The 12,741-nt window shown below is 47.7% G+C and overlaps 1 protein-coding gene across 1 annotated transcript; it reads right to left on the bottom strand.

Moving 5' to 3' along the window:
- Positions 1 to 321: 321 nt before the first annotated feature.
- Positions 322 to 9,151, bottom strand: klf6a (Kruppel like factor 6a). Its single transcript, XM_084325709.1, has 4 exons — positions 8,784 to 9,151; positions 6,076 to 6,700; positions 4,936 to 5,059; positions 322 to 2,611 (listed from the first exon to the last, which is right to left on the bottom strand). Exons 1-4 carry the CDS (start codon positions 8,883 to 8,885, stop codon positions 2,560 to 2,562), a joined length of 903 nt encoding a protein of 300 aa, XP_084181835.1. The 5' UTR covers positions 8,886 to 9,151; the 3' UTR covers positions 322 to 2,559.
- Between the last annotated feature and the right edge of the window lie 3,590 nt (positions 9,152 to 12,741).

Raw genomic sequence — 12,741 nt, 5'->3', positions numbered from 1 at the left:
AGCTGGGCTAAAACAACACTCCCCAGACAGGTCAATAACCAACCTACACAGTCAGCACTCTGTGACAGATTCCATGCCAACAAAGCCTTTAGCAATTCATTACGGAGAGGCAGTACAAGGCAAGGCCTGTCTAACTGCAGCCTGTTAATTACAATAAATCTTTAGCCTTTTTTTCTCTCCTTCAGTCTCGCTAGTGGGGATGGGGGGGGGGGGGGGAGAGGGACAGGGGGGGGGGGGGGGGGGGGGGCGACAGTGGGGAAGGAGGGACGGGGGGATAGTGGCACAGGGGGGGGGGGTGGAGGGACAGAGGGGGGGGGGGTGATAGTGGGGATGGAGGGACAGGGGGGGTGATAGTGGGGACAGAGGGATAGGGGGGGCATGAGGGTGGGATGACCGTGGGGATGGAGGGACAGGGGGGGGGGGGTAGAGGGTCAGGGGACATGGGGGTGGGGTGATAGTGGGGATAGAGGGTCATGGGGGTGGGGTGGTTATGGGGATGTAGTGGGTCTTGGTTTCTTAGCGAAATGCCCCAGTATTTGTTAAAGCAGCCCAATTGAATTCTACTCCAATTCAGCGTTGTCCCAATACAAAAAGAAACGTTACGTTAAATTCCTCTGCTCATGGGGTCATGTTGTACCTTTAGAGCGGAGTACAGCAGATACTACACAGTAGTACATGTCTTTTTTTAATAATAAGTCCCATTTAAGTGCTCTTTACGTACAGCGGTGCGTCTCGTTTACACAAATCTCTTTGACTCGAAGTGAACGTGTTATACTGTAATCAATTTAAAACAGCGCTTTGACACAGAAGCAACCGAATCAATAAAGGTCATTTTTCTGTACATGTTTTTTTCCTTTTTTTTTCTCAACAATAACCACTATATTCACGATTGGAGAAAATAAACGGTGTGGGGCAGCTGTTAATAATGAACACAAGAGGTGCACGTTTTCTTTTTTTTATGTAATTGAACCTTGATCGAGCTCTTCCAATCCCCCATACAACAACATGTGACCCCTCCACCACCACCACAGGACCAAGTCACTTGCATAAGGCACCATTAAGGTCAACAGTGCATTATCAGATAGCAAAAAAATAAATAAAAAAAAATGTACATAAATCAAAATTTGTCCTCAAGGCATAAGATGACTGGGGGGGGGGGGGGGAATTAATGATTTTCTATGTTGTAAGCAGTGGTGAATAACTACACCTCCAGCCAAGACCAGAGATGAAAGATGGGATGAAAAATATGTCCAAGGCTTTATGTACAATATTGTAACATTTAACCGTTTCGCATTTTTAGCTGCACCTTTATTTTGAAAACCAGTTGCAGTCCTGATTACAGTGGAAACAGGAAAATTGGAACAGACCCTAGAACCATGCAACACCTGTCTATGATACTGACGTTAGGAGTATAGTTGTGGTATACCTCTAAAGCACACAGCTTATACAAAATGAGCTTTTGTAGCTTGTAAGGAAATAAAATAATAAGAAAAAAAACAGGCTACCTAACACATTGCACATTTAGTAGCTGCACCAAAAAAAGAAAAGAGAAAACAAAAAAAAACAAAAGATCCTCTCATACGGATGACAAGGTGGGATTTGGGCCCCCTGACTGATCAGTCTTCTTGACCAGTCACAACGGAGAGCACACCGTTAGCTCCGCCCCCAGTGTTCCTGGAACTCACATGTGTTTTTTTTAAGTAGCATCTCCTGAGCTGCTCCAAAATGTCATTCCTTAGAACCTCACATAGAACCTCCTCGTTTCCGCCCGGAAACAGATTTTGGAACCCGTGAGCTGGGTTTTGAGAGCGCGGTTTCGCCACAGTGAGTTCTTAACAGTGGCAAAAAACCCAGATCCCACCCCCTCACATGACCACAGAGAAACAACAGAACTTGTTCCCCCAGAAAACCCCATTCAGTCCACAGCAACGCTGGGACCAGCCCCCCCCCCCCCCCTTCTTATCTTCCATTCACTCTCTCCTCTCCGATCCAATCCTCTCCTCCGTTTCCTCGCAGGGGGGGGGGGGAGGCCAGTCAGCCAGTCTCAGACATTCACAGTGCACACATGCTTACCTCAGACAGCTTATCTTTTTTTTTTTTTTACTCTTTTTTTTTGTAAAGTACCAGTGTATCTCTGCTATTCGGGAATTGGCCCCCAAAAACATCATGCACCATACATACAAATCATTCATTCGTTAATGTTGCGTGTGTCTTTGTTGATTTTTTTCTTTTTTCTTTTCGTTTTCTCTTCCTTAAAAAGTCCTTCTCTCTCTCTCTCTCACAAAAAAAAGAATCAATTTCTTTCCATCCACGATTTTTGTCCTGTTGTCGCAGAACGGACAAACCTTCAAGAGCGCCTTTCTCCCAAAAAAAAGGTCCCGGAGGCACTGGGTAATCAGTATGGTGCAAAATGGCATGCTTTGGAAACACGCTCCCGCCTCTCTGCTCTTAGGGGGGGGGGGGCAGTTCGACCAAGAGAACGGGGACAGGAGACGAGCGATTTTCTTCCCCTTCGCTGCGTCAGTCGGGTCGATCGGTCGGTCTTGTGCCTGCCCTGCTCTAGATGTGCCTCTTCATGTGAAGGGCCAGGTGGTCGGACCGGGAGAAACACCTGGGGGGAGAGGGGGAGAGAGAGAGAGAGATAGAGAGATAGAGAATGAGAGGTTTGCTTACGGGCATGGAAAAGCAACGGGGCTGCTGCTATGCTGAGAGAGGCACAACGGGAGAGATGGGAACCCATTGACCCAGTTCTCGGCCGCGGCCAAGCTGAGACAGATCTGGCCTTTAGAACAGAGCCGTCACAATGGCATGAGAAATAAAACTGAACTTCTTATTAAGAGCAATCCGATGGGAAAAATACCAAGAGTCTAAATATAGCGATGACTTCTTGGGTTGCTATGGCTGATTTGACCCGGCCCCATAGAAGATCATAGGCATTGGTATGTTCAATTCAATTAACCAATGAAGAAATCTCTGGTAGAAAAATGCGGAGGGGGGGGGGGGGGGGAAGTCTAAAATAATTTATTCTAATTTGTTTTTAGAACATCAGACTCATTGCTTTCGAATCTTTTTAGAGCCCGTCTCATAACACAAATGAAGCAACTGATGCTTTTTATCCAAAGCGACTTACAAGTTCTGTACAACGAGTCAGCAGGAAGGGCACTATACTCTGGCAGCTAAGGGTTAAGTGATATTGTTCGTCAAACAATGTCGAACTTGAGTGCATAGTAGTATTAGACATATTGGCATAGTAGGTAGTAATATAGGCACAGTAGATTATTTAATAGCAACACGTGCATCATAGTAAAAGAAGAAGTGTACAAAAGGTTAGTAGTTTCCAGATATTGTTTGAAGAAGTGCGTTTTTCCCCCCCTTTTTTTATATTAACATAAAGGGCTTTGAGCTTTCCTTCTACCCGGGTGAGTAGGCTGAGGGACTGGGGTGAGTTAGGTGTTCTCAGGCTGAGGGACTGGGGTGAGTTAGGTGTTCTCAGGCTGAGGGACTGGGGTGAGTTAGGTGTTCTCAGGCTGAGGGACCTGGGTGAGTTAGGTGTTCTCAGGCTGAGGGACCTGGGTGAGTTAGGTGTTCTCAGGCTGAGGGACCTGGGTGAGTTAGGTGGTCTCAGGCTGAGGGACTGGGGTGAGTTAGGTGTTCTCAGGCTGAGGGACTGGGGTGAGTTAGGTGGTCTCAGGCTGAGGGCCAGGGTGAGTTAGGTGTTCTCAGGCTGAGGGACCTGGGTGAGTTAGGTGTTCTCAGGCTGAGGGACTGGGGTGAGTTAGGTGTTCTCAGGCTGAGGGACTGGGGTGAGTTAGGTGGTCTCAGGCTGAGGGCCAGGGTGAGTTAGGTGTTCTCAGGCTGAGGGACCTGGGTGAGTTAGGTGTTCTCAGGCTGAGGGACCTGGGTGAGTTAGGTGGTCTCAGGCTGAGGGACCTGGGTGAGTTAGGTGTTCTCAGACTGAGGGACCGGGGTGAGTTAGGTGTTCTCAGGCTGAGGGACCTGGGTGAGTTAGGTGTCCTGGGTGAGTTAGGTGTTCTCAGGCTGAGGGACCTGGGTGAGTTAGGTGTTCTCAGGCTGAGGGACTGGGGTGAGTTAGGTGTTCTCAGGCTGAGGGACCTGGGGTGAGTTAGGTGTTCTCAGGCTGAGGGACTGGGGTGAGTTACCGTACTTTTCGGATTATAAGCCGCGGCTTTTTTCCCCATTTTTCGACCCTGCGGCTTATATAACGGTGCGGCTTATATGTGGACAAAACCCGAAAATCTAAATATTGCTTTTTTACCGCATTGAAATGTTATTTATCTGTTCCCTTATTTGCTAAACTTAATACAACTTGTAAATGAGTTAATGTTATTTGTCCGACAGTATTGTGTCCCAATGGGAGTCATTCTCTGTAGAGGTGGGAACTTAAAGCTCAATATAAGAACGGCCATGCACCACCACTCACAGAATCGAGAAAGAGCCATCAAAAATCAATCTGTCAATCCTTTCCGTGTCCGGGCCGGGTGAGGTTTCCCGTGTTGAGTCAAATTAAGCCGCAGGCTCCACTCCTTACATATGGTAATTAAACATTAAAACACACGCGGCTTATAGTCCAGTGCGGCTTATATGTACACATCATTCAATTTAGCTGCTGCGGCTTATAGTCAGGTGCGGCTTATAGTGCGAAAAGTACGGTAGGTGTTCTCAGGCTGAGGGACTGGGGTGAGTTAGGTGTTCTCAGGCTGAGGGACTGGGGTGAGTTAGGTGTTCTCAGGCTGAGGGACTGGGTGAGTTAGGTGTCGTCAGGCTGAGGGACCTGGGTGAGTTAGGTGTCGTCAGGCTGAGGGACCTGGGTGAGTTAGGTGTTCTCAGGCTGAGGGACTGGGGTGAGTTAGGTGTTCTCAGGCTGAGGGACCTGGGTGAGTTAGGTGTTCTCAGGCTGAGGAACTGGGCTCTCACCTGTCACAATGGCTGCATTTGAATGGCTTGGCCCCGGTGTGCTTCCTGAAGTGTCGGGTCAACTCATCACTTCGTGCAAAACGCCACTCGCAGCCCTCCCACGAACACCTGTATGGTTTCTCGCCTAGAAGATAAACGGACAGAAGAAGAGGATACAAAATATTAACATTTCAGTCCAGGGAAAACGCCAAACAAAAAAATTGGTTGTACAAAAAGTACTGGTGCTAGGCTTTTAGGCTTTTTAAGAGGCTGTTGTCTCTCTTTTTCTTTAGTTTAAGCCAGCACTGTTGTTATTCAAATGCATTTAGAAGTTATCGGCCTAGGGGATATCTGTTGGCTGAGGAGTCACTTGAGAAACCTACATTCCATTCAACCTGTTGGATCACAAGCCAGCTACGTCTTATGCAATGCTAAATATGCCAGGAATGCAGAAGGCCCTCTTATGGGTTACATGATGTGGTGTGGGTGGGTGGGGGTGGTGGTGGTGGGGGAGGGGGTCATTGTGGGTCAAAAGAGAGAGAGAGAGAGAGAGAGAGCCTGCGGAGAGAGACACACGTGCAATTTCACGCCGCTAATCAAAAAGAAGAAACAAGTCAAGTGACCATTCAAACCCACGTCCAGCTCGAGTCACCCCAGCCCCCTTTCCCATAGTGAAACCCTATCCGTTTTCAAGGACCAAGTCCCTTTCATCCCCTGTGTGCACCCCCCCCCCCTTTCACACACACTCCCTCCCTCTCTGACTCACTCGCTCGCTCAGGCAGTCAGTCGGTCACTGGCTCACTTACTCCCATCACATTCCAGATAGATTAGGTCACAGTTTAGGTATCCGGCCATGCAGAGCTAACGCTCCCGGCACTCTGGGCCAAGGACATGTGCGGCGCAATGTGGCCCTTTTTTAATTACACGACGACACAGACGCCGTCCGCCGGGGTGAAAAGACTAAATTAATTGCCTCCACCCCCCCCCCCCCCCCCCCCCCACCCCCATCCCTTCCCATTCAATGAGATATGAGATTGGGTGAAGGCAACGATATAAACTCGGTCACTTGGTTCCGCTCACGGGGGGGACAATAGGGAGGCCTTTTTGCACGTCTCCATCATTATGTACAATGGACCCCGTCGTCGGGGCCGAGCGCCTCACCTGTGTGCGTGCGTTGGTGCGCCTTGAGGTGGGAGCTCTTGGTGTAAACCTTGCGGCACCCGTTGAAGCTGCACCGGTGCACCCGCCTCCGGCCGTCCGGCGACGCCGCCGCAGCCGCCGCATCCCCGCAGGCCAGTCCCCCCGTCGTCTTTTCAGAGTTCTTCCCGGTCCCCGCCGTCCGGATTTTGACCGGCAAGTGCGCGGAGTCGGCGGCGCCCCAGCCGCACCCCCCCTGCGACACACCGTGCTCGGAGGCGGCCTCCGGCGAGGACGGGGGAGTGCTGATGACGGAGGGGCTGAAGGGCCCGGAGGAGCCGACCAACACCGACGAGCCGCCCAGCGGGTTGGAGGTGAAGCAGTGCGTGGGCGAGAGCTCCTCCGAGCTGTCCGAGGCCTCGCTGCTGGCGTCGGACGTCACGCTGTGGGTGTCCAAGACGCTGTGGCTGTTGTCCTGATTGTCCTCCTCGTGGGCCAGAGGGGTCTTTGGGTCGGACTCCGCCTTGGCCTTGTCGCCGCAGGCCAAGAGCAACTTGCTCCAGAGGTCCTCCGGGCCGTCGAACTTGAGGTCGGCGGTGGAGACGACGTAAGGCTCGCTCTGTAGATACCGCTCCAACTCCAGGCATGTCTGGATGAGTGGCCAAAAACACAAATGGAAAAGAACACACGTCAGGAGAAGCAACGTAATAATAAGTCTGAGTCTCGCCCAAGCAAGTCAGGAATGGTTGGTGAAACTGGTGCATATACCACCAGTATCTGAATGACAGGGATTAATTGAAATCACAAGAATTCCCAAGATATGAGACATGCACATGCATGTATCCCAGGCAGAACCATATGTACGGTGTAATTCGCAGCTTATTTTAACTGCATGTATCCACACGCGCAAAAGAAAACCTCCCAACAAATGCGCACAATTCATAATATTATCAACCAAGGGTTCATTCGTTCACTCCTCAACAACAGTGGGAATGCGACCCAAACTGCGTTCTACATTATATATGGTGTGGATAGAGTGAAATTGGGAGTCCAAAACAAGGAGGTCTTTGACCTGTTCAACTCTGCCTCGCACTAGAGAACATTAAAGTCATGTTATGACCAAGTCCAGGCAGGCTGTTGTGTCAAGTGGGATGTAACTTCATTGGAACTGAGCCGTCAACCGGTAAAATAAGTGCAGACTGGCAAAAATAAGTGCCTATCGCTGCAGAAGAAGAGGCGCTAAAAGCTAAAACACACTTCGTTCTCAACTCGGTGGCGGAATGACTCATTCACCACATTTAGGCCCCTTCTAAAAAAAGGAAGCTACCCAACTTCCCCTCCAAGACGAGCCCTTCAGTTGTTTTTCCTCGTGCGCAGCACACACAGCAGGCCTGACGTGCATCACATCCTTCCTCCCCCCCCCCAGATGGCCATTTGCAAAAATGCACACTAGTTCAAATGTTTTACAAAAATGCACACTAGTTCAAATGTTTTACTCAAAAAGCTTATGGGGGAAAGTATATGGCCCATTCATTTTGAGGCGCGAAGAACAGTGTTGACAGGACAGATGAAAATAATCCACTTCTGATCCTTTTTTTTTTTTTTTTTTTTTTGACAATGTTTTCCTCTGTGAACAGGAAGTGGGTAGTGCTGACATTTTGATAGCCTTATATGGTGTGTAGTCTACTCTCAAATGCAAATGAGTGTGTGCATGATGATGAAATACAATGTGTCATGAAACAGATAGTTTGGTGGAAAAGACTGAACCAATATTAACTCTTGTTGTAAGGAACGACAGCGTGAAAGTGCGTCATAAAATATGTCAAGTGTGTGTTGTGTAGCCTCTTTACTGCTGTTGAAATACTACGACTAGAGCAGCGCAGTTGGCTCCTTGCCAACATGACAAACGCCTGAAGGAAAAGTGGATCCATTTCTATTCACATATCAACTGCGTCTGCGTCTCACATTTTTTTTTTTTTTTTTTTATTAAGCCCACAAATTCTGTATTCCTGGCCAAGATTTGAACAGCAGTAGAGAGGCTTCACTCCAAACGCTGTGATTTTCCTAAATTCACTGTTGAATGAATTCGAAAATGCTATACTTTGTAATACAAGTCAAGATAGTCTTGTTGCTTTAAAAAATACAGGTCAAAATATAGCCGATTACTAATAAACCATCATCATGCTGCTGCTTCACGGAACCCATTCATCTTGAGAGAGAGATAGAGAGAGAGAGATAGAGAGAGATAGAGAGAGATAGAGAGAGAGAGAGAGAGAGAGAGAGAGAGAGAGAGAGAGAGAGAGAGAGAGAGAGAAAGGGAGAGAGGGAGCCTAGACTTCAGCTGTCAAACGTTGACAGGATGATCTAGTGCCTAGTTGACAGGTAGGCAACGCTTCTTTATACATCAAGCAGGAAAACGGAAATTAAAAGAACAAATCACTACGTGGATGTGCGCATCGCTTTTCTCTAACGTGCATTTCTGTGAGTAAACAAGCTCCGATCATCACACCGTCACACACACCACTCAAATTCTGCGCGTAAAGATGACAAGTTGATTTAAATTAAACCAAACTTACTATCATGTATATGAAAGCGCGCGTCACTGACACGCGAAAGCCAAACACACAAGCAGTGTGGATTGAATAAACACAGCTGCCTTCTTTACAAGTCAAGTCATTCCCCCAAGCACTAAACTGTATACATCATAATAATCATAATAATAATATTAGTACCTGCTGCCAGTACTCCTCGAGTGACGGTAAGGCGGAAAAGTAGCCCGTGTCGTGAACTATCTGAAGTTCTTGAAATATGCTGCACATGGGTAGAACATCCATTTCAAAAAGTGTCCAAGTCTCCAAAATTTTGAAAAATTTTGAAAATTTTGAAAATTGTTTTTCTTTTTTAAAGCGTATAGAGATGTATACCAAGAGAAGAAGAAGAAAAAAAAGCCTCGGTATAAATGTTGTCGAACAAATCCTTGTCGGTGTTATTTCTTCTGCAGTCGCGCAATGCCAACAAAAAAAAACTGCGTTGTGTCTCTAGACGCGCGGATCCTCTCCGCTTCTCCGCTTCTCCGCTGTGTTGCAAGTGTATCTCTCTCTCTCTCTCTCTGTTATAATAAACACGCACTGAAGCACACGGAGCCCTGCGCTCTGCTGCTCCTCTCTATTCAAACCTGCAGCCGGCCCGGCCCCGCCCCCCGGCCCCGCCCCCCCCCCCGCCGCACCGTTACGCACGGCGCGCCCTCAGCCAATGGACGCGGCCCAGCGCGCCGGAGCGCAGCTGAGATCCACAGTGGACCCAATCACCGCCGCGCCTGTAATAATGTGCTCCTGTCTGCTTGTTTAATTGGTGAATTTAACTCCGAGTCCGCTCGCGTTCATTGGACGGCTATTTTTAGAAATGTATATATATATATACGTGGTGATCCGCTCTCTCTCTCTCAGTCTTCCTTCCCCTTCTCTCCGCCACTGTCGTGTTTCGCCAGAGAGCAGCGCATGTGAGCCGCGGTGTGTTTGTTTCTCTCTCGATCCTCTCCTTTGGAGACTCTTTGGGAAGGAACGTTGTCTCTCACTATGAATTGAACATGGGGGGACCCTGATGTAAACAAGACAAACGTCTTTCTCTGGTCTGCATCCCCTTAACAATTGTGTGTATTGTTGAGCCGTACTGTATTGTACCCATTCTGCAATCTGTTAAATAAAGTTTTCATTCATTCATTCACTCTCAGTTAAACACAAACCACAGTTGCGACACAACTTGCCGTTGCTGCTCGTCGGTCTTGAAATATGAATAATTCTCCTGTTTTTTTGTGGTTTAGAGCATGTTATTTACTTATTATTTATTTACCCCCCCCCCCCCCCCCCATCATATTCAGAATCGCCCTAAAAAAACGATATTAGGACAGAAACCGTAGGCTATAGTTGGGGTAAAGCAATAATACACAACATATGTGTTATGATTTTGTCACACCACATGAAACGGACACATTTTAATGACTGTTAATAACTTGCAAAGCCCAGCTCAAAAACAGCTCACCTGGTTGTTCAGGTAATTTATCAGGATTGTTGGGGGGGGGGGGAGATCATGATTGATTGACAGCTCCCTTTCAGCTCAAGTGACAAACGTTTTGCTAATAAAACGATCAACTATATCAAATGGACCCTATACTTGGTTAGAAACCTTGGCTAATTAACTAACTGTAAAACTAGGTTAGACCACCCAAATTTGTGTTTTTATTTAACTATATCTCCCAGAGTATGGTGCTAATTGTTTCCATTCACATACATGAGATGATTAGCATTAGCTTTGCTATGCTACACGTTTGAGCTACTATCAACTCTGGGAGAACCATGCTATGGTGTTATGGGAGGAGGGGTTATGCTAAGGTTGGCTCCAGTGTGAATGAATGAAAACTTGATTTAACAGATTGCAGAATGGGTACAATACAGTACGGCTCAATACACACAATTGTTAAGGGGATGCAGACCAGAGAAAGACGTTCGTCTTGTTTACATCAGGGTCCCCCATTTTCAATTCATAGTGTCATCGAGACATGATGTCAGACCCTCGAAAAAATCCTGGACACAAAAACAGTTTGTGGAAAAACTAGTTTAACGGACTAACTCCACAACTCAGTACTACACAGTTCAGTCTTCACACACGTTTTCAGCAACTAGTTTTCCAATATCTATATAATGTGTTTAGAAATCTCAGAATTTGCTTTACTCCATTTCCTCCCCGGCCGTTTCTTTTCACCTGCACAGCTAGTATAGTTTCACTGGGAGAGTGTAACGTGCGCTGATGTTCTTGCTATCTACCCCCAGAACCCCACTCCCCGCTGAACAGGCCGACCAGTAGGAGTCACTGTTGCAAGGGACCAGGACTCCATACCCCATCCCGTGAACACTGCCAATATTGTGTTTGCAGGGACATCTGACCAAGCCAGAGGTATACTGCTGCCAGGAATCGAACCCGGGCCTCTGCGGCAGTAAGCGAGCGCTTAGACCTCTTCCGTACCCAGCCTTTAACTCAATATAGCTCTATAACGTTTGCCTAACTGCTCGAAGCACAAGTCACCATTGCAAAAGCACATTCTTTTGATACTTCAAACATGTGATTCCACCCCTCTCCGCCCTCCTATATTTGGAAAGGTGAGAACATTGGTCTTTAATCATGATATAATGCAACTAGCTCAATTCAAAATAAAACAAATTTATACACATTTTAATTCCTAACTATTTATTTTTCTCACAATTTTTCCATCTCTCACACTATAGACTGGCATTGTGTTGCTATAGGAACAGCTTGGACCCATGTCTATTTCCCCGTCGGCTATTGATAGAAAGAACGTCGCCACGGGGCGCTAAACTCGGGGTCAACTTTTAGAATGTTTATTTTGTCGAGTTTTTGAAGCCATCTTCAAACTCGGCAAAGTTATGAAAAAAGAAGTGACGTGTGGTGTTACCGTCTGGCGACGACGAGACAGATACTCCACTGAGCTCTTCGTTCCGACCACATTCCACCACACAGGCCCTAACTTGGTCGATGATGACATGACATCATCAGACTTATTCTGGTCGTCCCCGCTTTGTCGAGGAGTACTGAGCGGCATGTTGTACCGGCTCGTTAGAACAGAGGGTTCTCTGCCGCCTAGCCATTGCATGAGTTCATAGAAAGGGGGGGGGGGGGAAATAGAAGTGAATGGACTGAGCAGGGCCCGGCACGCCACGCCACGGCGAGGCAAACCAATGAGACCATGCGCGACACTTTTCTTTTGGACAGGAACCACATTGTTTCCCGCACGGCAGTATTTTCTGTACGCCAGCCTCGGCGCAAGAACTGAGTGTCTTTTGTGCCGTCGCTCAGCAGGGGGAGGCCATATTTGTAACTCCCATGCAGCATCTGATCCAGTCATATGGTGATGCGATGATGCGGTCTGGGCCCTGGAGGCCGCCCCCCCCCCCCCCCCGGTCCCTTTAAAAAGGAATTCCACCATGCTCTTTGTGCCGCGCGCTTAATAGAGCTATTCATTATGTCACGACTGGGGCCTATAGTCGGACCCGTCGCCTTTGAAGTGTGAAAAACTCAATGAATCTCTGTCCATTCAGAAGTGGGAATAGATCCTTTTCTTACAAGTCGCCGTTTATCTTGGCCCCCCCCGACATATGAAAATGGAACGTAAAAAAAAATGCCGGGTTCATCGTGGGACAACGTGGTAGAAGAACTTTTGATCATTTATACATTTTCTCGACTTTTGCCAAGCTTTAGAACTGTCTCCGTTTGAAGAATAAGTGTCGGTGGCCATTCGGTCCCCACGGGGGAATTAGCGGGCAGCGCTAGTGATCAGTCTCTTCAGGGAGGCCCTCCGAGATGAAGCGTTTAGAGGAGTCGTAGGGTCCTGCATGGCAGCTTTTTATCTGGGAACGCCGGGTCCTGAGCTTCATCATCATTATGTAATCCCATCCCGGGCAGTAGCCACAGGAAAGAGCAATTACAGGATGACCCATTTTAATACATCACTGTCACCCCAATCAGTGAGTTGTTCCAAGGGTTTGTTTTTCCTGTGCGACTGTGGAGAGAGATCCTCTGTTGTTGGTCAGGCAGCTTCACCTTAGTCTGTACAGACTAACAGGTTGTTGTTGTTGTTGTTGTTGTTGTTGTTGTTGTTGTTGTTGTTGTTGTTGTTGT

The sequence above is a fragment of the Notolepis coatsorum genome (assembly GCF_963971535.1).
Source record: "Notolepis coatsorum genome assembly, chromosome: 12".
Taxonomy (NCBI): domain Eukaryota; kingdom Metazoa; phylum Chordata; class Actinopteri; order Aulopiformes; family Paralepididae; genus Notolepis; species Notolepis coatsorum.
The sequence above is the reverse complement of the archived record's forward strand: the minus strand, read 5'-3'. Positions and strand labels throughout refer to the sequence as shown.

Bases quoted from the DNA above. Each gene is read 5' to 3' on its own strand.
- klf6a (XM_084325709.1), bottom strand. From the start codon at position 8,885: ATGGATGTTCTACCCATGTGCAGCATATTTCAAGAACTTCAGATAGTT. The intron at 6,701-8,783 runs GTACTAATATTA...CCACTCATCCAG, and splicing joins TCGAGGAGTACTGGCAGCAG to ACATGCCTGGAGTTGGAGCG. The intron at 5,060-6,075 runs GTGAGGCGCTCG...TTTATCTTCTAG, and splicing joins GCACCAACGCACGCACACAG to GCGAGAAACCATACAGGTGT.